Source organism: Jatropha curcas, chromosome 7 (assembly GCF_041381405.1).
Source record: "Jatropha curcas cultivar XTBG-Jc1 chromosome 7, XTBG_Jcur_1.0, whole genome shotgun sequence".
In the NCBI taxonomy this organism is placed as follows: Eukaryota; Viridiplantae; Streptophyta; class Magnoliopsida; order Malpighiales; family Euphorbiaceae; genus Jatropha; species Jatropha curcas.
In genome coordinates this window covers 21,179,443-21,203,197 of record NC_143157.1, presented here as the reverse complement: position 1 = coordinate 21,203,197, position 23,755 = coordinate 21,179,443, and the positions used below count along the sequence as shown (strand labels likewise).

Genomic DNA, 23,755 nt, shown 5'->3' with positions numbered 1-23,755 from the left:
GTTGATCAAAGTCGGCTAAGCAGTATAAGTATTTTTGTTTTAATTAAATTTCTATTTGAGTTCTTCATTGCTTCTCAGTCAAAGTTAGCAGTCTATATCTAGAGTATACCTGGAAAATATGGGCAACCATCAATTAATTAATAATAAAATTGTTAGTGGACAAACCTACAGCTGTTCAATTTTCTAAAAATCAATTATCATCCAATCCCCATCGTCCAATGAATCATTGTTGCTGATGTAGGAAAGTTACTGAGTTCTCGCATGGTTATAGTTGGATTTAAATTTAGGTTTGTGGATCGAATAATTAAAGAGAGAGAAAGGTCATGATAATAAGCCTGAATATCGATGGTTAAAAAAAAAAAATAAAGAGGGAAAGGGACAGGAAAATAATAAGCAGAGGGAAAAGAATGCAAAATGGCTAATTTTTTCCAATTAATTTTTAAATATTGCGTTTTCAATTTAAGTGAGGCTAAGTTTTGAGACCCACTTTTATATTATCTTAATTAAAAATCTTAACCTTAATTTGCCTCTAAAGTGCAATTAACACGGGATAAGTGTGCTCTAATTCACTATTTTGTACCCTTTAATTTTAGGATGCAATTATAAATAGATCAATAAATTCGGAGTACCAAAGTATAAACATCATTTTAATTTAAAATTACAATAAATATATAATTTCATGATATTTCTTAAATTTAGGCTCATCCTCAAGGTGGTCGTATTTTGAGATTATTATATACTATCTTAAGAACATTTATCCTTTGTTTGGATAAGTGTTTTTTTCTTTTTTAAGGAAAATAACTATGGAAAATATCTAGAAAAAAGTTTTTTTTTCCTTGTTTGGAAAGAAGAAGAAAATATTGGAGAAATTAATATTCACTTATTTTTCAATCAGCTACACACACACACACACATATATATATATAGCAGATAGATTTTCCCTTGGTGTTGCCACGGAGGATTTCAAATTAATGAAATGTGTAATGCCTTAATTGTTTATCTTTATATTTATTTAAAAATAAATTAATTTATGATTGTTTATTGATTGAATAAGTCATTTTAAATGTAATTGATTAATATAATATTAGAGAAAATGTATATAAGTTTTAATGATATAAATAAATTACATAATTTTTAAATTTTAATGATACGAGCAGTTATTATTTATATAAAAAAATTAAAAATTAATTTTTTATTAAATTAAATTATATTAAATATAATTGATTAATTGTAGTGTTAGAGAATTAATAGCATGATAAGTTGATGATTTATATAAATTTTTTAATTATTTAAATAAATTTTTATTTACGGATTTTAATGAAATAGCGAGTTAATTATTTTTTATATTAGTTCTAAAATTAATCAAATTAATAAATTTTACCACATTTCATTTTATTTATTTTTTATTTATCTATATAAATTTCATCATTTTTACTCTAATAATAAAAAGAACCGCTATATTTTTTTTTGACTATTGATATATATTTATAATATTTTTTAATAGCTAGCATAATAAAAGAAATTTCATTCAAGAATCTATAAACTATATATATTTTTTCTTTCAATTTTATTTTATTTTACTTTTGTTTAACTGTGCATAGCACGGGAATATTGCTAGTGTTTTAAATCTCTCCAATTTGAAGAGAAAATAATGGAGAAAAGTAGAAATCTCACTCATTTTTATTAAATTATCTAAATGCTCCAAATTAATTAACAATTTTTTTTTAGAAAACAGATAATGATTGCAATTTAAGTTAATTTTTTTAGAAATAATTTTATAGAAAAATAATTACCAAATTAATTACCAAACATCCAATCATGTACCTTGCTTCACACAACCATCGACTGTCAACGTGCACCGTATCCCAGAACTCAGGTCATCACCAGTTCAATCAGATTATCAGAAAAACAATTAATTCATTTTTCTGTTAATAACGATTTAAATCTAGAATATTATTGCACCACCATGTCCCAGGAACTAAGGTAATCACTAGTCCCACTTGGATTGATGATTATCTTGTCTCCTGGTTATTAGTATTTTCAAAATCTCTGCTGTTATGCCATTGTCTTGTCTTCTGATTATTAGTGTTTTCAAAATTTCTTTTTGCTAGCATTAGTGTACGGCCATATGAACAATTAGTTGCTGGTTTGCATGTAACCTTATGAAGAAGTTGTTTCACTACATGCATGAAGTGAGTGAATAATCTGAGTGGGGTAAAATTTCTTGAAACGCATAGGCTAATAAAGCAACGGTGATCGGTAAAATAAAGTGAACAATTGAGCTCAAGGTGGCTCCTCAGTTTACTGTCTTTTGATAAAGGGAAATAAAGCAATGGTGATTGGCTTAAGCAAAGCTTTGGGTGTTCACTGGGATTCAATTTTTTTCTCTCTCAATTGACTCACTTAGATTGCGAAGACTAACGAAAAAAGTGTATAACTTTGGACTGAAAGATCAAGTTATTGATGAAATCAAAATTTAGGGACCTAATAATTGCTCTTTGAAAATAAAGGTTCTCAGGTGTAAATTAGGTTAAAACTTAGGGTTATGATTATTTTTTCCCTTTTTATATTTATTTTGTTTCAAAATATAAATCGTTTTGAATATTTAAAGGGATAATAAATTATGTTTTTTTTCAATATTACCATTATTTATATTAGATAAACTAACTACATCCATAAATTATTCTTGGATTTGAAATAAAGGGTAATTTGATTAAATTACTCTTTGTTTTGTTATAATTTAGGATAGCTAATTGTTTTCTTAATTCTCGTGAAAAAATCTTAAACGACTTATATTTTGGGATAAGTGAGTAGTAATGATAATAATGATAATAATAATAATAATAATAATTTAAAATATCACTACTACGATTTCCTAACTTGTGTTAATTGTAAGACTTTGATTTTTCACGAGAATTAAAAGAAATAATTAAATCACCTCAATTCAAAAAATAAAATTAATTAATTAAAATTATATTTTAATTAATTTTTTAAAGTCAAAATAAAGAAATTTTAGTGAAAATATTTAAATAAAAATAAAGTTGAATACAGTAATTAATACTAGTGAGGTACTTTAATTTTCTAAAAGAATCATTTAGGTAGAATTAAAAAAAAAAAGTTAAAAAATGTCAAAATCAATGCAGGAAATATACAAGAGTTAGTAATATATTTTAAGATAATTTCAACAAGTGGGGATTGCATGAATAATTAATCTAATTAAAAAATTAGTCTTCGATGCAGAGCATTGTTTATCACATTCATTTCAATTATACACACTATTTAACAATGTAAACGTTGTTATTTATTATATTACTCGTTATTTCATTTATTAGTAATTTTTTACTCCTTTTTGTTCATTATAAATCATTTTAGAGTGATTAAAGTCGTTTTGAAAATTTTAAAGAGTAATAAATAATATTTTATAATATTAACCTTATTATATTATCCTTCATTTTGAAATAAAGGGTAATTTGATCATATTATCTTTGATTATATTATAATTTAGAAGAATTAATTACTTCTTTAATTTTCATGTAAAAACCTTAACGACTTAAGTTTTGGAACAAAGAGAATATTGTCTATCAACATTAAGGTTGATTGTTATTTGAATTCTCAAAACAAAAAATAATTAAATACAAAATTAATAAATGTAATAAAATTATAAAATCAATTGATAATTAGATAGAATATTTTGTTATTTATTTCATGTTTTTTTTTCATATTCATGTCATTTTTCTAAAAATTTGAATGAAATTATTAATAAACACAAAAGTCGAAAAAAAAATGGTTCATAATGATTTACGAAAATGTTTACTCAACCATAAAATAATAATAATGATTTTGTTATAGGAAATAATGATTTTCTATTAAAAATAAAAATAACAGTAATTATAATAAAAAAACAAAGTTAAATTAACTTGTTTGAATGAGCAAGGCTTGAAAATATTGAATAATAAGACGATCATTAGAATTAAACTTATAATATTTATGCCAACACAAAGTAAAATTTAGGGAATTTAAAAATTCAGCTACACTTGCTAACCAATAAAATTGTTAACGCATAAAATTAATTTAGTAAAAATTAAATTAATACATCAATGACTAACAATACTGATTTCAAATGTTGGACTATCAATAATGTAAAATAACTTTTATATATATATATATATATATATATATATATATATATATATATATATATATATATATATATATATTAGTATAAAACTTCTCAATCAGGATTGTATTAAATTTTTTAATTATTGAATTTAAAAATTATTTTGTACAAGATTTTTTATTTTTTATATTTATTTTATTTTTCAGCCAATAAATTTAAATTTAAATAGAAAACTTATGAATAATCAAATTGAATTATTTTTTTAACCAAAATAATTAAAATTCTTAAAGATATTTTTATCAATTTATAAATTTAGTAGGATTATATCTGTTAATCTCAATGTTCCTCTTTCTGATTTTAATATTTTTTTATAAAAATTAATAAGATAAATATTAAAAAATAAAATATAATAACAGGCCCGTAATCTAGTGTGGTAAATTTTACTTTTTAGGTCTAATTAAAATTTTTAAACCATTTTGTATAACTTTTTTTTTTTTGTTTAATAATATAACTGTATAACACACGTTTCAAAGTGAGGTTTTTTTGAAAAAGGAAAATAATAAAAATAATACAATCGGAAGCTGCAATGGCAGCCGACTTTGACCCCATAATCTATTTGAAAGACATTGCTTAGTCAGTGTAGGCCAATTTTGACTGACAGTATCGATTAGCCAATAACATCACAACGATGCCAAAAGAGAAATAAAAAAATATAAAAAAAAAATAAAACTTTCCAAGTATAATTTTGTTTGCATATGTAGATGAAAATAATATTGTTGTACATTTTTTTATGCATAAGCTTTCAGAAAATTCTTGTTTGTCGTTTATGGCTGCACGTGAAATTATTATTTGCTCTAAGGGGCCCAAGCCCCAATTCTCTAAAATTTTTACTTCCCCCCCCATAAGTTTTATCTATTCTCAAAGACATACATTAATTTCCCTAGCTCCCAAGTTTCTAATTTATTTCAAAAAAATAATTTATAAATCGTAACACTCTTTTCAATTTTGTCTAATAATTTAATTATATTTTCTAAAGTATGTGCATTTTTTAGCTAATCTAATTTTAAATGTTTTACTGACTATATGAGTATATTCTTCGAATTTTACATTTTTTCTTCAAAACTACAATCTCGATTTCTCTAAAATTTTACTTATTATTTTATTTTTTAGAAAAATAATAAAATATTTGTTATGAACAACAATCTAAAAAAATTTTATATTGAATATTTACGCCATTATTTTCGTTTTTTTTTTACTAGGAATTGCAATCCTTTTACTCTTGTAGAGTATAAAGCTTTTTTATATTCGTAACAAATTTATTTTCCGCCCATTAAACGATGGTTTGATTGGTGTTTTTATTTATTTGAGGAGTGATAGATTAGATTAGGGTTCTGTTTGTTCTCGTAAATTAACTTGCAGGAAAATATTTTTCATAATTTTTCGTTATTTGGGGCATTTACGGAAAATAAGTCATCAGAAAATATTTTTCTGGTCAAAGAAAAATTAAGTCATTTTTAAGAAAAATACCTTTCTATTTTCGAGAGAGTAAAACATTTTCCTGATATTGATAAATCTTATAAATCCATATTTTTTTAATTTATTAATCATTGTAATTACTATCATCAGTTACCATTTACTACCGACCACCATTATCAGCTACTATCACGGGCCATCGGCGGCTTTCATAATTTAATTTTTTGCATTCTTTTCATATTTAACAATAAAATTTTTAAATTATAAAATTTCTTTTATTATTAATGTTTTTTCTAGTCTTATGAGATAAAGATTTTAATATTTTTAACTAATTTTCAATATTACAATCAAATAACGGAAAATAAGTCATTTGAAAAATATTTTTCAAAAAAATATTATTCATGAAAAATATTTTTCAGTAAATTATTTTCCTATTAATTATTTTTACAGAAAAAAACGGAGCATGAATAGTTTATTTTTGAAAACTTAAGTAAAAGTACTAATCTTTTTAAAATTGAATTTTTTAATTAAGTTTTATATATTTTTCCATTTTATCAAATATAAATATCATATAAACATAAAATAAATGGTGACATCAAAGCTCAATATTCTTGGGAAAATTCAAAAAAAAAAAAAAAAGTAAAAACTACACGTGTATTTATTGACTTAATGTAATATTAACATGACATTAATCTATAAAAAGCCATCCATACTCTTCAAGTTGGAATAAGCAGAGTTTGCTCTTCTCTCTCTCTCTCTCTCTCTCTCTCATTCTCAAATATGTCGCTGCAACCAGCAATTTTACAGGGAAATACCTGTAAACAGTATTTTCATCCATTATCAAGCATATCCTCTACCAGATGGGTTGGCAATTGCAACCGTTTCGCTTTTCTTTCTCCGGCTAAGCCAACTGCAAACAGAGCACCGCAAGCGTCTTTATCATCAAAACTGCAGCCAGTAGTTCGTCTGCTGACTAAATTCCCTGCTTCTGGTTTCTTGGCCATGAATCAATCTGTAAGTACTGTTTATTAGAGTTTTTAGTTTATCATTAAATATTCCACTTTCAATTGGTAGATGCCCTTCACTGTGAGATCTTCTTCCTAAGTCAAATATTTTCAAAGCATAGAAGAATCAGACTATAAAATTAGAGGATTGAAAAAAAAAATTTTAATTAGAGGGCTAAATCAAAGATTTTTTTTTTTTTTGCATTATTTAAATTTTTAAAAAAGTTTGGAATTTGGTTGCCAGGGCTCCCTCAACTCCCCCTGCTTCCACCCTTATTCCAAGAGGAAACAGAAAAACTCCAGATCTAAGGGAGCTAAAAGGATTAACTATTATTATTAACAATACAGAGACATAAAATAAGTAAAAAAAAAAAAAATCGAATAATATTATAGGACATCCTGCTTGGAAGGACTGCTTGTTGTGAAATTTTGAATAGCCATCTATTACGATCCTTTTAGAATAGATACTTGTTTTATCGATCAATTCTTTTATCTCTTTTGTTTTTATTTTTAATAGACTTATTTAGATTCCGTATATTTCTATTTATCAATCAAATTTATAAAAATAGATTTTTATTTAAATAAAGTATTTTTGATTATAAAAAAAATAATATTTAAATAATATTTAAATTTTTATTTTCATTAGTTTAGTACAATTCTATTTTTTTTTTCCTGCAGATACTTATATTATAATATTATATCTTACAATGCTATAATTACAGAATATTATAATAATATATTTTACAATGCTATAATTACAGCTTTTTCAATACAAATTATAAATTTACAAAGTCCATTTTGGACAGCCAATAAAAAAAAAAAAATATTTGTTGTAGTTGTTAGGGGCGAGCAATTTCAGAATTCTCAACACAAATTACAAATTTATAACGTTCATTTTGGACAGTGTAAAAAATATATTTATTACAGTTGTTAAGTTGGATCGTTGAACGTAGCATAAAAAAGACGTCACTTGCAGTGAAAACGACGTATTGCTTTTAAATTGTTCAAATGATTGTTTCGTGGTACAAATAAATAATTCCTAGGGTGAACAAAAAAAAAAAAAAAATCCTAAGGAAGATACTAATCTTTTATAATTTTATTTGTATAAATTTTCTTAAATTTTTTTTTTCTAATTTTTTATGTTCATGCAGGTTGATCAATTTGCTTCAACTACCACAAGTCTTACCAAAATATTCAACAAAATAGGAAAACCTATCCAATCATCTCCATTTCTTGTAAGCGTTCTTCTTTTGATGTTTATGGCATCAAAAATACAGAACCAACAAGAAGAAGATGATAACTCCATAAATCTTCCTCCAGGACCATGGAGATTACCTTTCATAGGTAACATTCACCAACTTGCTGGCCCCGGTCTACCCCATCACCGTCTAACAGACTTAGCCAAAACTTACGGACCTGTAATGGGTGTTCACCTTGGCGAAGTTTACGCTGTTGTTGTTTCCTCCGCAGAAACATCCAAAGAAGTATTAAGAACGCAGGATACAAATTTCGCTGAAAGACCTTTAGTTAATGCAGCGAAAATGGTCCTATATAACAGAAACGACATTGTTTTTGGGTCGTTTGGAGATCAATGGCGACAAATGAGAAAAATCTGCACATTAGAATTACTTAGTGTAAAACGTGTGCAGTCATTCAAATCAGTAAGAGAAGAAGAGATGTCAAGTTTTATTAAATTTCTTTCTTCGAAATCTGGTTCGCCGGTAAATCTTACCCATCATCTGTTTGTTTTGACAAACTATATTATTGCAAGAACTTCCATTGGTAAGAAATGTAAGAATCAAGAAGCGCTTCTTAGAATTATAGACGACGTCGTTGAGGCGGGAGCTGGATTTAGTGTTACTGATGTCTTTCCATCGTTTGAAGCGCTTCATGTGATTAGTGGAGATAAGCATAAATTTGATAAATTGCATAGAGAAACTGATAAGATACTTGAAGATATCATAAGTGAACATAAAGCCGACAGGGCAGTATCTTCCAAGAAAAGTGATGGTGAAGTTGAGAATCTTCTTGATGTTCTTTTGGATCTTCAAGAAAATGGAAACCTTCAATTTCCCTTAACAAATGATGCCATCAAAGGAGCCATTCTGGTTAGTATATGAGAAATGTTGATGTCTTTATTTATTTATTTAGTATTAAATTAATACTGATAAGTTAAAAATTTCCTTCAGGATACATTTGGCGCAGGCAGCGACACATCCTCAAAAACAGCAGAATGGACATTATCGGAGCTGATCAGGAACCCAGAAGCAATGAGAAAAGCACAAGCAGAAATAAGGAGAGTTTTCGATGAAACAGGATATGTTGATGAAGACAAATTTGAGGAATTAAAATACCTGAAACTAGTTGTGAAGGAAACTTTGAGATTACATCCTGCTGTGCCATTAATTCCAAGAGAATGCAGAGGAAAAACTAAGATTAATGGGTATGACATTTTCCCCAAGACCAAGGTATTGGTGAACGTCTGGGCAATTTCAAGAGATCCTGCAATTTGGCCAGAGCCTGAAAAGTTCAATCCAGAAAGATTCATCGATAATCCGATTGATTATAAGAGTATTAACTGCGAGCTAACACCTTTTGGTGCGGGAAAGAGAATTTGCCCTGGAATGACATTAGGGATAACAAATCTTGAACTTTTCCTGGCAAATTTGCTATATCATTTTGATTGGAAACTTCCTGACGGGAAGATGCCAGAGGATCTTGATATGAGTGAATCATTTGGTGGAGCAATTAAAAGAAAAACAGATCTGAAGTTGATTCCTGTTCTGGCGCGCCCTTTGACTCCAAGAAACGCCAACAGTGGCAACACTTTCACTACAACAGACGCCGACTCTCCTGCATCAATGTGCCCACACTTAAAAGCATTATGAGCTCTGTCGTAATGGAATAAATGACTCTTCAGGAGTCATATATTTTTGTTACTAATTAAAACTGTATTTTTTATCTTGTTATTGTCCCAATAAAATTGTAAACACCCATTCTTAGGCTATTTAGAATAAAAAATTTACTAATTTCATAATTTCATAATTATGGACAGTTTTTCTTTTTTTAATATAACAAAGATGGCAATAATGATTGTTTGGCGGAGTAGGAATGTTTTATTACACCAGCAGAAGAGACTCACGGATTTGCAAGATTGTTGGTCAAGCTTTGTCGCTGTGGTCTGATTATAAGGAGCAACAACAGGGTAGGGCCGCTCGCACTGCTGCTCACAGGTCTGTTCGTTGGCTTCCGCCAGCTGTGGGTGCTGTTAAGGTTAACTGTGATGCTGCTATTGGTGCGGATGGTACAACTGGTTTTGGTAATCAGAAACTCTAGCGGTGAGGTTAGGGCTAGTGGCTCGTGCAGATATCCCCATGTGCTTTCTCCAGAAGAAGCAGAGACAGAAGTTGCGTCTTCTGCAGTTTTAAAGGCTTTGGAGCTGGGTTTTAATGCCATTGAGGTTGAAACTGATTGTCAATCTCTGGTTCTTAGTCTACAGCATAGATCTGTGGCTCGGTCTAACTTGGGAACTCAGAGTGTTGAATGTTGCATTCTTTTGAATCAATGTGACTCCCTCTTAATCTCACATGCGGGTAGGAAAGTGTCACGGTGCCAGAATCTCGGAGCCTTTGGCACGCGTGTGGCGCCTAGACTTAGCTCATAACCTAGGCCAGCCATGTATATTTGAAGAGTCTTGGCATCCTTTCTGACTGTAGGGCTCATCTTGCAGTGCATATCTAAGGATCTCGCACAACCGTATAAGGGCTCAATGCCTTCGGGCATCCCGGGCAGCATAGTCCTACCTATACCGAAACCTCCATTACAGGAGAGATGTGCACTATAGGTCCTCGATCCTATAATGTCCATAAAGCTCCTTCTTTATGGAGACATCAGTCCCTCTTAATAGAACATGATGTCCGCACCTAACTCACTAGGGCTGGTCCCGCATACCGGCCTCGGGGTGGCGGAGAGCATTACACCGCGTCTCCCCTCTCATATTCTTGGTCCATATGCTATTCAACATGCTATTCTCGTCTCCAATAGCCTTACTTTGTCCATAGGGTCACCATGATAAGGCACCATGGGTAGGGATGCTGGACTCAAACCCCCTATAGAAAGGTAATATAGTAGCTCATTCATTAGCTAAACTAGCTCTGTCTCTTGTGTTAGAAGAGCAAATATGGATAGAAGAGGTTCCATCTTCTATTAATTCTATTGTATTGGATGATATTCTTAGTTTTCAGTAATGGAATTTTGATTATTAGTTTAAAAAAATAAATAAATAAAATAAAATAATGATTTTGGTGTATTCTAATTCAGTTGATATTGGAAACTATCACACAACTTAATTCAGTTAATAAGTGGAGAAAAATTTATCTAGATCGGGTTCATGGCTTCACTTACGGATTAAGCCAATGCAATTAAATTCTTTTATTTTTTTTAGAATAAATATTTTTATTGAAATTTGAGTATTTTTTATCGTATACTTAAGAAACAAAGGACAAAGTCGAAACACTTTTTAAAAAATCTTTAATTTCATTAGTTTAGTCCAAAAGTGAGATTCAAAAAATGAGTTAGATTCAGACTTCAGGCTTTTTAGTTATTGGAAAAATCCAAATACTCTCTTTTCAAATATAGAGAAGAGTTATGAGAGATCTGAATCTGATTAAATTCATAGGTAATAAAAAAGTCCTGTCAAATAAAGATTTTTTCTTCCTTCTCTCGATTATTAATGTAATAAATTCAATTTTAGAGGAGTCAATAGATTACAAGAGGCCTTAAATTTTATACAGTCGATATGGCAAAAAAGATGAACGAATGTTTTTTTTTTAAATATTGTTGACAAAACTTGATCATGAATTGAATTATATAATTAATTAATATTTGGTAGAAAATAGCATTATTTTTGAAGACTTGTTAGATATGTAAAATTATTGAGTACAAATATTCTCACGGCTACCACATCCTTCTTATGTGATAATGACTAAAAATGATCAAATCACTCGGTCCGTTGGATATTCACTCTACTCCGATCCGAATGGAATGGATAAAATTCGATTCGAATAGTGGTGGATCTGATATAGATTTTAAAATAAAATCCCGTGGATCGCCGGATCTTCAACGCGCGACGCTGAGCTCCAGTCGCAACCCTATTCGGTTCTGGCCCCTATTCTGCGAAACGACACCACCAGCGAGCTCCTCTCGTCGGGAAGATGAAGAAAGAAGGTTTGGGTACCGGAGTTCATGGCCGGTGGCCGGAGAACGGGAAAAAGAGGGAGGAGGGGGCTGCCGCTCATGCTAAAACGGAGGAAAGAAGAAGAAGAGAGGAAGAAAAAAGAAATTATGTCGGTTTCTAGATCATTCCGGTTCGATTCGAACCGGTTTGATCTGATTCAACGATTTGGCTCGATTCTTGCTCGGTTTGCAGGTTTTTCACTTTGTTTTTCGGATTATTCGTGTGGTTTTCGAAAAATCAATTTGATTTTAAGGCCCGGTTTGATTTATTTTAATTATTTAGTTCGGTTCCATAATATTTTCTTCATTTATTCAATATTAATAGAATATGAACAATTGTGATATTTGATTTTTTTAGGATAATTAATTTATATAATAATTACATACCTATACATACATTTATAATCGATTAGTAAATTGTTCGGATACGGATAAGCATAATCTTATCCGAATTCGATCCACGAAAGGTAATTTTATTTTTTTTCTTATATTTCTAAAATTGTTAATTATAATTATAGATGTGCATTTGCCTCTATTCTTCTCTTCCTTCTTTCTTTTTCATTTATATATATTTTAAATCATTATTTCCAACTCTTTCACCTTTTTTCACATTTTTTTTAATCTCTACTTGAAATAAAATAATATATGTGAAATAGTACGAACACTAACATGATTTTTTTTTGCGCTTAATAATTTTTAAAGTCTCTTCTAATTTGCATAGTATGACCACCAGCATAATTCAATTATTGTTAAGAATTTTTGTATTTTCAAACACATTAAATAATATGAATTTTTATTAAATAATTATTTTATTTTTATTTTTCTTTTAAACATAATAAAACCGGAGAATATCTGGTTTGACCCGATCCACTCGACATCTAATCCAATCCAAATGAGAGTGGAGAGGACATAGATATATGAATATTTTCTCCAATTAGATATGAATTTTGTATAATTTGATCCAAATTGGATACAAGATCATCCCTAATAATGATTTTTGTCTTCTAGTAACATACGGACCTTATGTAGTGCTGATATTTGTTGGGGCGCACATGTAGTTTGAATAAATGATGATTAATATTTGTCATCTAAAGACAAAGATGTGTGTCAGTATAATAATAATAATATTATTATTATTCCAGTTAGTCTGTCGTCTCCACTCTCCTCCAGCACCAGAACACAATGTTTGACTGAATCTAGAAGGGAAAAATTTGAAATTCTGGCCAACCCAAGTAATTAAAGCCTCTCGCATTTTTCTGATAATAGTGCTTTACATTATTGCCTATAGAATATTTATTGCGTATATTATTACTGTTATTATCATTATTATTGTATTAATAATTTATAAAGAGTGATCAACAAAGAAATGCAAGACAAATCCTAGAAAAAAATTACTTTCTTTCTTTTATTTTATCAGTGGTTAGTTGATAAATGATGTTTGATAAAATTTTAGTAGCATTGCTGTTAAAATATAAGGTGACAATTAATAATATAATTGTCTTTTTGTATATTATAGCGTATAATGTATATTTTTTATTTTTAAATTGAATATGTTATTTTTTATTTGTATTATATGAATTCAAAATATTAATTAATTATTAATTTTAATAATTACTATTTTAAATAATTATAAATAAAATACTTCATCTGTAATCTTTATTTAGAGAAAAAAGAAAAAGCTCTTAGGTTAAAAATATTAGTTAAATGAAGTTTTCTCTATAAATTGCTCTTCATTTCTTCATTAATTACAGAAATAATAGTTGATATAAAAGGCAGTTACAAGAAGTGCATTTATTGCCTACTTGCATCATTTGGAGTGACTTCAAACCTTATTTATTAACTCTATTACATTTTATTACAATGAGGATGTTTTACGTATGTGCCAAAAAATGAAAAAATTTTGGAGCCAAATTAAATGGCAAATTTTTGAATCTATTCATTGAAGGCCATAAATTTCCAAAATTTTTCAATGAAAATTAAGGAGGAAAGACTTATTCTGGCTTTAACTTGTTTAAATTTGAATAGTTTTTCAATTTAGATTCAAAATTAAAAGCAAAATTCGATTTCTCCAAATTTGAATCAATTCGAAAAGTAGTGACCAAATGCAATACATTGCGGTCAAAATAAAATAGAATTTGGACAACTTTACATTTTGAAAAGTGCACAACTAATAATAACAAGGCTAATAATAAAGAGTACAACCATTATAAGGATTTGAAAAACTACAAAACTAATAATAATAAGGCCACAAAATGATTTATAGAAATATACAACTAATAATAACAAGGCCACAAAGCGACTTACAGAAATTTCAACCATTACCTAACACAAAAAAAACAATAACCATTGAAAAAGTGCACAACTAATAATAACAAAGCCACAAAATGACTTACAACAGTTTACAACTACTATTAACAAAAGACAACAAAGCGGCTTACAAAAAAGTACGATCATAACAAGGAATTGAAAGTAAAATTACTGTATTTTTTAAAGTGTACGATTTATAAGAGAACGGTTTCTAACCAAACTCCAATTTTTCCTTTTTTTTTTAATAATCAAAACACACTTGTACTTTAAAAAACAAAACATGGCCATTTTCAAACTTAACTAAACGTAACATATATTTGTTCCTGACGTCAACGGTTGTGACCAAATTTATAATGATAAAGTGAACATATATTCATCAAACATACAAATAAGCACTAACTTTGTATTTACGTGGCCATTATTTTGACTTTTAATATCAGAACTTTAATTTTGTGGCCAAATTTATAAAAGCGATCACTTTACTATAAAAGGAAATGAAAAAGTGAGTTGATAACTTATCCTTTGAAATAAGCGTACATTAAATGCTGAGCATATTTGTGTCTGTCACTTTCCTTAATTGTTGAACTTCAATCTTAAAACAAACACATACACTCCAAGGTATTCTAATCTTTTTACTTGGCTTTGCATCCTACAGTTACTATTTAGAGTAAAATTCTCTATATAAAAAATACACCCAAAATAAAATTTTCTCTAAATAAAGAAAATAAAGAAGTATCATAAAATATTAATTTGAAAATTTTTTTTTAGCTATTTTTTTGTGAGGTTAATGGAGTCCAAATAAAGTAATATTCATATCATTGAAAAAGTTTCAAAATAATAGCTAATCAGTACCTGTTTAGGATGTCTATCAGTTATCAACTACTCATTGAAAGCAAGCGAGCTGTCTATCAGTTATCAACCGCTGATTAAAAAGCAAGAGAGCTGTTGATATGAATCAAGTACCAAATGTATGGTCAATTTCATACCCAACAACTACATTGTAGGTGTTTGGTAAGATTTTCAATCAGTAACTGATAGCTGACAGAAGTCCTAATCAGCCGCTATTTCCATCAACTATACGTTTCAGAGCTTCTTTATAAACTATAACTGATTCATATTTATATTATTTTGGAATTCGTTAATCTTACTGACAGCTTATTTCGCAAGTGTACGAAATCGCTACAAGTAATATATGATGAGTAAGAGTATCGTATCCACAGGGATTGTATACCAAGTACCAAAATTATGTTATCTTGTTATTATTTAAACGATAAAAGATGAAATTGTTTATAGAAATTAAATTCAACAAGTAAAAATAAGAAGTTAAGCAAGCAATTATTGATTAAAAGAAATCAAGGAAGTAAAGCTACTAGGGGTTTTGATTTCACCTAACTCTATCCAATTTATTTAATTAGTTCATTGATCAATTTAATTATTCAAGTAGGGGAAACAACCCAAAAATCACTAACAAGCTCTCCCGATGTATTGTTAGCTATTTTAACCCGGTCTAATTACCTATCTTCCAATAGCGCAATCAAACATGAATTAAATCATTAAGTTTTATGGTTTGTCCTGTGAATTCATAACCTAAGGTCTTTAACTTATGAAAACCCCCCATGAGTCAAACCGTATAGCTTCCGCATCAAGTTATTATTCTCATGTGTTTTATTAACCTTTTCATATCAAAGATCCTTCTTCCGATAGTGATAATTGAAATAAATCAATCTAGGGGAAAATTCTGCCTAGAAGCATTAAGTTCATTAATAAATCATAACTTGAATAAGGAAAAATAAATCTAATTGCATAAATTGGAAAAGAGATTAAGCTACATCAAACCCCCTAGTAAAGAGTTTAGTTACACATAGTACTTAAATAAAACTCAACAATACTTGATAAATATTCCATAATCAATAAGATAATGAAAGAAATAAACAAGATTAAGAGTTAGAAATAAGAACTAGAGATAAATTGCTTGGATGGCTTCCTTGAATCTTTGCACAACTCTTGAATACTTAACTTCTAAAAATAAACTATATACAAAACTATAAAATGAGAGAAAGATGGAGAGTTGTAGAGTATGCCAATCCTTTTACAATGCATCCTTCCTCTCTTTATATAGACTTCTTGGGAGAGAACTTCTACATTGTTTAAGGAATAAATTCCACCTTGTTTATGGAATAAAGCTCTCAATCAAGCCTTGAATTTCTCTCAATTATGTCTTCCATGTGCATAAATTAAGGCTTGATTTGTATGTGAAGAAAGTTGTCCAAGATTAGCTCCATAAATTGGTGGAAGTTAGTTGGCAACTTTTGACTAAGTTTAGGATTCTTTGCTTGGCACGGGCGTGCACTGTAGCACGGGCTGGGGCGTGCACTCCTCTGGAAGTCTTATGCAATAACAGCACGGCACTGTAGCACGGGGTACTGTAGCAGCACGGGCGTGCACTGTAGCACGGTCTGGGGCGTGCACTCCTCTAGAAGTCTTATGCAATAACAGCACGGCACTGTAGCACGGGGTACTGTAGCAGCACGGGGTACTGTAGCAGCACGGGGTACTGTAGCAGCACGGGCGTGCTACTGTAGCACGGGCGTGCTTAATGAATTTTTACCTTATTTTTGTCATTTTTCTTGCAAAACCCTACATTTTCCTCCAAATCAAGTGAGTTGTGTTTCAAGGAAGCTTTTAAGTAAAAACATATTAATATTACATAAAAACTAATTTAAATAAATTAAAAGTAATAGAAATTTTATTCAAAATCACAATAAAAATACTATAAAAATAACACTTATCACTTACAAAACTAATTGCTAATAATTTTTTTAATTTTTCAAATTAATATTTTCATCATCGTTTTATTTATAGTTATTTAAAACTAATTCCTTCAAAATATTATTTTAAAATTTTTAATTATTATTTTATTAATATAAAATATATTAAAATAAAAAATAGTATATTTACCTTCAACTTTTATATATATATATATATATATATATATATATATATATATATATATATATATATATAAGATAATTTTACCTTTAATATTCATTTTATATAATAGCAACCGCTATCAACATTTTACCAAACACAAATAATAATCAGCTAATCGCTATTAGCCATTAACTACACACTACCAACAATCGCTTTCAGCTATGAGCTGGTATGAACCACTAAACCAAACTGATCCTTAATTTCACCTTTTCAATTTGATGATTGAATTTATTAATGGTTCCAAATTTTATGAGTAGGAGAGAATATCTATATTATTATGTTATATTTCAATTGTCATGTTAACATCATATCAACTTGATTTTTTTTTTTTTTTTTTTTTTTTGAAAGAGATATCAACTTGATTTTATAAAGTGATTTAGGTGTAATTTTGATTTTAGCACACCCATTACTCTTGAAAGAGGCTTTGAGATATTTTAATATCTTTCTCTCCTTCAAAAACCCATTTTTACTGAGAAAACTCACATCAGACGATTAATACATAAAGCCAATAAGTGAAAACCAATATACCAGTTTCATCTCAACCCTGCTTTATTTTATTACTTGCTTACTTTATTGAGCTTTATTTTAGTTTCATTTGATAATCTTGAATCAAACTAATCATCATTTTTCTTGAATAATCTTTGCTATTTGAGTTTAGCAGTGCCAGTGAACTATCCCTAATCATTGTGAGATGATGTTTTTACTATATTACTTGCACCATCTGTGCGCTTGCAGACCCATCACTACCGCACACTGAAGTGCAGCAAAAAAAAAAAAAAAAAAAAAAAAAAAAAAAAGTATATTTGCTTCCCATATAAAAATATCACCTGAAATATTTGCATTTAAGCATTCCAATTTTGTACATCAATTTTTTCAAAATTCTTACAGCAGAAATTATTTTGGTGAGCAAATTGGTGAGATTGTTCCTTTAATAAAATTTTTAAATATCAATGTCATCATTCTCTTAAAACATGTTTTATCTTATCTCCTTTAATGTATTATCTTTCAATGAATGTATGCGTGCAATATTAATTTCATACAATATTATGTAAATTTTCTTTTGGAATAAATAGACTACATGTTCTTCAATAAATTGAATATTGACATCAATTATACACGTTGTCACGTTATAAATTACTAAAAAATTTCTGCTTTTAGTAATTTGAACGCCACATTTTGACACCATTACTTTGTTGACAAAAATTGATGTGTGTCTGATTAATCCGTTATAACATAAAATTGCTCTAATTTTTTGTTTAAAAAAATAACATTTTTTATCAATTAGGTCACCGTTATAAAATTACATTGTAATATTATCTTAAAACAAATCAAGAAAAGTTCTTAACTAATAATTTACTAACAATTTCTGATTAGATAAGAAAATTGACAAAAGAGAAGAATTGTTCTTTATCATGTAGAAAAAGGATACATGAATTGTGAAAATATAAAAAAAGAGCTAAAAGAATATATATGGCTTCTCCTTTGTACAAAAACGAGAATTATGGTATCCATGGAAATTGACTTCAAATGGGAATAGATTCAAGGAACAATCCTTTGACATTTCCTTCAATTGTTTTGAGTCAGTATATCCATCTCCATACTTGTAACTAACATCTGCTAGGAACAACATTAACAAATCTCATGAGAACACCCACTGATACTACTTCTGTAGATCGCATGATAAGTTGCTCATTTACTTTTTTCCATTCATTTGTAGCCATTTTCGTGATCTCTTTCATAGCCTTCTCTTTTGATACTCCATGTTGATTCATGTAGCAATCGATGCAAGACGCAACATGTCCTCTGTCTTGCTCAGTCTGTGATTTACAGAGACACTTGTAAGCATTTGAGCATGTGTGTGCCAAATTATTAAAAACAAGAAAGCTTTCAGGATTTGTACCTCATCAGACATTACATCGTTCACCAGACGGATAAATTCACCTCCAGCTTGATTGAGTTTTGGGTAGGTTTTTAGCCATTGGAATGACATAGTTCCTTTGATTCTTTTACTCCCATAAATGATACAGTGGCAACAAGAGGCAATCCAGTGGTTACCCCTCCGTTAAATATGTACTCATCAATGATGGCACTTTTCCATCCGCCTTCCATATTGCCTCCATGTAATTACCCTCTCACTAGTTCTTGAAACTGAATTGTTAACAATAAAAAAAGTTCAATTTTTTTCCCTGAAATATTATCAATAAACATAACTGCAGATTGAAGGTTTATGCAAAGTATATTACCGCTTCCCTTCCATACTTGACGCTATAGGATTTTCCTTCTGCTTCCAAATCTTTTTCAAATTCATCGAAGGTGTTGAGCAATAGTTTATAGATTACTTTCATGTAATTTTGCCGGAGTACGTAGGTAATCTCATATCGAATAAATATAATTAACTAAAAGGGCATATAATATGAAGGGTGAACCAACCAAAATGACTTAGGTCATTTTGTATTAAAGGTAAGTCCAACTGATTATAAGCCCAATATTAAATATATAATTGAATTTAATTTGATTAATTTGCTCCTAAGGTCCAGATTCTCAACAAATTTGGTAGCCTGATCGACCAAGCTCTTATCCCACCTGATGAAATTTAAAATTAAAGAAAACAAATCAAATGTCATTTATTTGTGTACTTCTAATCCTAATCCATATACCATACACCTATAAATGCATTTGTATTTACCTTTCGATTGCATCTGCAAGATAGTGAAGTTCATCAATAGTGGCATACGCATGAATTTCATCAATTATGCGTTGTCTATCAGTGAAATAAGCAATATAACTTTAGAGACTCATTTTAGCCTAATACATTGAAACTGCCCAAAAGATCTATTTCTTGCATAAAGAACATCCGCAGTAATATTTAAGTTTTTCCACCACCTGAAATATTATCAGTTGTTAAAATTATAAATCATTTAATCATAAATTCATAAGTTGAAACTCTAATTACCAAAAACGTCAAAATTACTGTTAGAAAAAAATGAATTACTTTGATAATTGACGTAATTCTTCTTGGTGTAGTAATTGCACTCTATTAAAATCCAACTTTGCAAGCTCTATTACAGTTTCATTTCGACTTCATCAACCTCATATAAATCGATGTATTTTCTTGCCTCTGTTAGGATACCGGCAATAAAATTATGAAAATAATTACGGCAGCGGAAAAATAGAAATGGGACACACAGAATTTACATGGCTCACCCTCAACTGTTTAGGGCTACGTCCACGGGACCAACTCCGAATACTTCTTCCATTATTAAAAATAGTAGGCTTACAAAGAGAGTAATACAAAAATAGTGGCACTCAAAAGTGTTTCCCAAAAACACCACAATAATCTTCACTATTTTTCTAAACCTAGTTTTAAGAACCCTTTTTTAAAACTAAATAACTCTCAAATCTTTCCTTCACAGACAAATTTCTATCTGTGGCTGTGTATTAAGCCTTGGCTCATCTCCTCTATTTATAGAGGAACAATACGTGAGAGCCGTGTATTACTCATTCACGGCTCTCCGTTTTGTCAAAAATTTAGCATGCCATCGTTTACTCTTTTTTTTCTTTCTTTCTTTCACCACGCGAGTGGGTCACCTAACACCACCAACAAAAAATGTGCGGGTCCCACTTGAGTGGGTACACCACAGCAAATCTCCCCCTACACACTCAAGTGGGGACGTTAGCCATACTCTCTATCATCCCTGCAGCTAGTTGACAATATTCAAACTTATCTTTTGGAAGAATCTTCGTTAACATATCTGATCCACTTTAATCTGTACGGATCTTCTCAAGCTGTAACTACTTCATCTCCAGTACATCCCTGATCCAATGATATCTAACATCAATGTGCTTTGATCTTGAATGAAAGGAGGAATTCTTCCCAAGATGAATCGCACTCTGGCTATCGCAGAATATCAAATATCGTTCTTGATGAATTCCGAGTTCATTCAAGAACTTCTTCATCCACAGCAACTCCTTGCAAGCTTTTGTTAATGCTATGAATTCTGCCTCAGTTGCTGATAGAGCAACAGATTTCTGTAATTTGGACTGCCACGACACGGCTCCCCCTGCAAATGTGATTAGATATCCTGATGTAGACTTTCTCGAGTCGACATCCCCAGCCATATCTGCATCGGTATAACCGACTAATACTGACTTCTCATCTCCAAAGCATAAACATACTTTGGTTGTACCTCGAAGATACCTGAAAATCCATTTCACTGTAGCCCAATGTTCCTTTCCAGGATTTGAAAGAAACTAACTCACTACTCCGACTGAGTGAGCAATATCTAGCCGTGTACAAACCATGGCATACATCAAACTTCCAACTGCTGAAGCATATAGAATCTTTTCCATCTCTTCCTTCTCTCCATCGGTAGAAGGGCACTGTTTTGAGCTTAATTTAAAGTGATTAGCAAGAGGACAACTAACAGCTTTAGAATTCTCCATTTTAAACCTTTAAAGTACTTTCTCAATGTACTTCTCCTGTGACAACCATAGTTTCTTGGTTCTTCAATTCCTTGTAATCTTCATGCCAAGAATCTGCTTTGCTGGTCCCAAGACTTTCATAGCAAAAGACTTACTTAGCTGTTTCTTCAAGCTATTAATTCTGATAGAATTCTGACCAACAATCAATATATCATCTACATAAAGCAAGAGAATAATGTAGTCATTATCAGATAATTTCTTTACGAAGGCACAGTGATCTGAAGTAGTCTTTTTGTAGCCTTGCTCCCCCATAACAAACTCAAACTTCTTGTACCACTGTCTTGGTGCCTGCTTTAAACCATACAAGCTTTTCTTCAACTTACATACATAATTCTCTTTTCCTTTTTCGATGAAACCCTCTGGCTGCTCCATGTATATTTCTTCTTCCAAGTCACCATGTAGAAAGGCAGTTTTCACATCCATTTGCTCGATTTCTAGATTAAAACTGGCGGCCATTCCGAGCACTGTTCGAATGGATGTCATTTTCACAACTGGTGAAAAGATTTCATCAAAATGGATACCCTTTCTTTGATTGAATCCTTTCACAACCAGTCTAGCTTTGAATCGAGGTTGGGAGCTGGGTTCTTCCTGCTTGATCCTGAACACCCACTTGTTCTTCAAAGCTTTCTTGCCTTTGGGCAACTTTACCAGCTCAAATGTTTTATTCTCATGCAAGGATTTCATTTCATCTTACATGGCTTCAATCCAGTTCCTTTTGTATTCATTTTCCATTGCTTCTTCAAAGCATTCAGGTTCTCCCCCGTCAGTCATCAATACATATTCATTTGCTGAATATCTAGTTGATGGTTGTCTGACTCTACTAGACCTTCTTAATGTTTGAGAACCTTCTAGTGCTGGTGGCTGAACATGAACACCATCAAAATTGTCTTCTGGTTCATTCTAATAAGGAGCTTCTGGATTTTCTAACTCTAGCTCTTGTTCTTGTGGAACAGTTTCTTCATCTCCAACTTGTCTTTGTTCTGTTGTTGGAGGAACTATTTGCACATCTGTTGAATCATCTTCAGATCTATCGGCAGCTTGCTTCTGAGTATTTTCAACATCTTCAATAGTCTGATTTTCAACAAATACAACATCTCTACTTCTTATCATCTTTTTCTGGAGTGGATAAAAAAATCTATAGCCAAATTGATCTTGGCCATAGCTAATGAATACACATTGTCGAGTCTTGACATCAAACTTAGACCTCTCATCCTTAGGAATATGCACAAATGCTTTGCAACCAAACACCCGCAAGTGATCATAGGAAATCCTTTCCTAACCATACTCTTTCTAGAGTATCATACTGTAGAGGAACACAAGGTGAACGATTTATAAGATGAACTGCGGTAAGAAGAGCTTCACCCCAAAATCTTTTAGACAACTTTGCATGTGAGAGTAAACATCTGACTCTCTCTATCAAAGTTCTGTTCATCCTTTCAGCCAAACCATTCAGTTGCAGTGTCTTGGGAGGTGTTGTTTGATGTCGAATACCATGCTCTTTGCAAAAAGCATCAAATGGCCCAATGTATGCTCTACCAGTATCTGTTCTGATGCACTTCAGCTTTTTGCCTATCTATCGCTCAACCAAGTTTAGAAATTGTTTAAAAACATCTAAAACTTGATCTTTAGACTTCAAAGTGTATACCCAGGTCTTCCTAGAATGGTCATCGATAAATGTTACGAAGTATCGATTTCCACCATATGACATCGTCAATGGTCCACACAGATCTAAATGTACCAGATCTAACACATTCTTCATTCTGGAAGGCTGAGAAATCTTGAAGGCTACTCTATTCTGCTTTCCTGCCATACAATCAGAACATTTCTCTAAATGGACTTTATCCAATCCAGATAGCATGTTGTTTTTTACCAGAGTTGTCATTCCTTTCTCACTCATGTGGCCTAGTCGTTTATGCCACAATTCAACTGCACTGTCACCCTCTGCTACATTAAAAGCATCTCGGGAGAGCATCGCATGCATTACGTACAGCTTTGGGTCTTTCCTTCCATTCGCTATCACCATGGAACCTTTTGTGAGCTTCCACTGGCCTTTTTTGAAGGTGCTACATAAATTTTCATCATCAAGTCTGCCAACCGAGATTAAATTAGAATGCATGTCTGGTACATGCACGACATCTTTTAAAAT

The 23,755-nt window shown here is 30.4% G+C and overlaps 1 protein-coding gene across 1 annotated transcript; it reads left to right on the top strand.

Annotated features, from left to right (window-relative positions):
* Nucleotides 1-6,310: 6,310 nt before the first annotated feature.
* Nucleotides 6,311-9,631, top strand: LOC105629809 (cytochrome P450 726A27). The gene is made up of 3 exons (XM_012211451.4): nucleotides 6,311-6,604; nucleotides 7,746-8,702; nucleotides 8,784-9,631. Exons 1-3 carry the CDS (start codon nucleotides 6,371-6,373, stop codon nucleotides 9,480-9,482), a joined length of 1,890 nt encoding a protein of 629 aa, XP_012066841.1. The 5' UTR covers nucleotides 6,311-6,370; the 3' UTR covers nucleotides 9,483-9,631.
* Nucleotides 9,632-23,755: the final 14,124 nt, after the last annotated feature.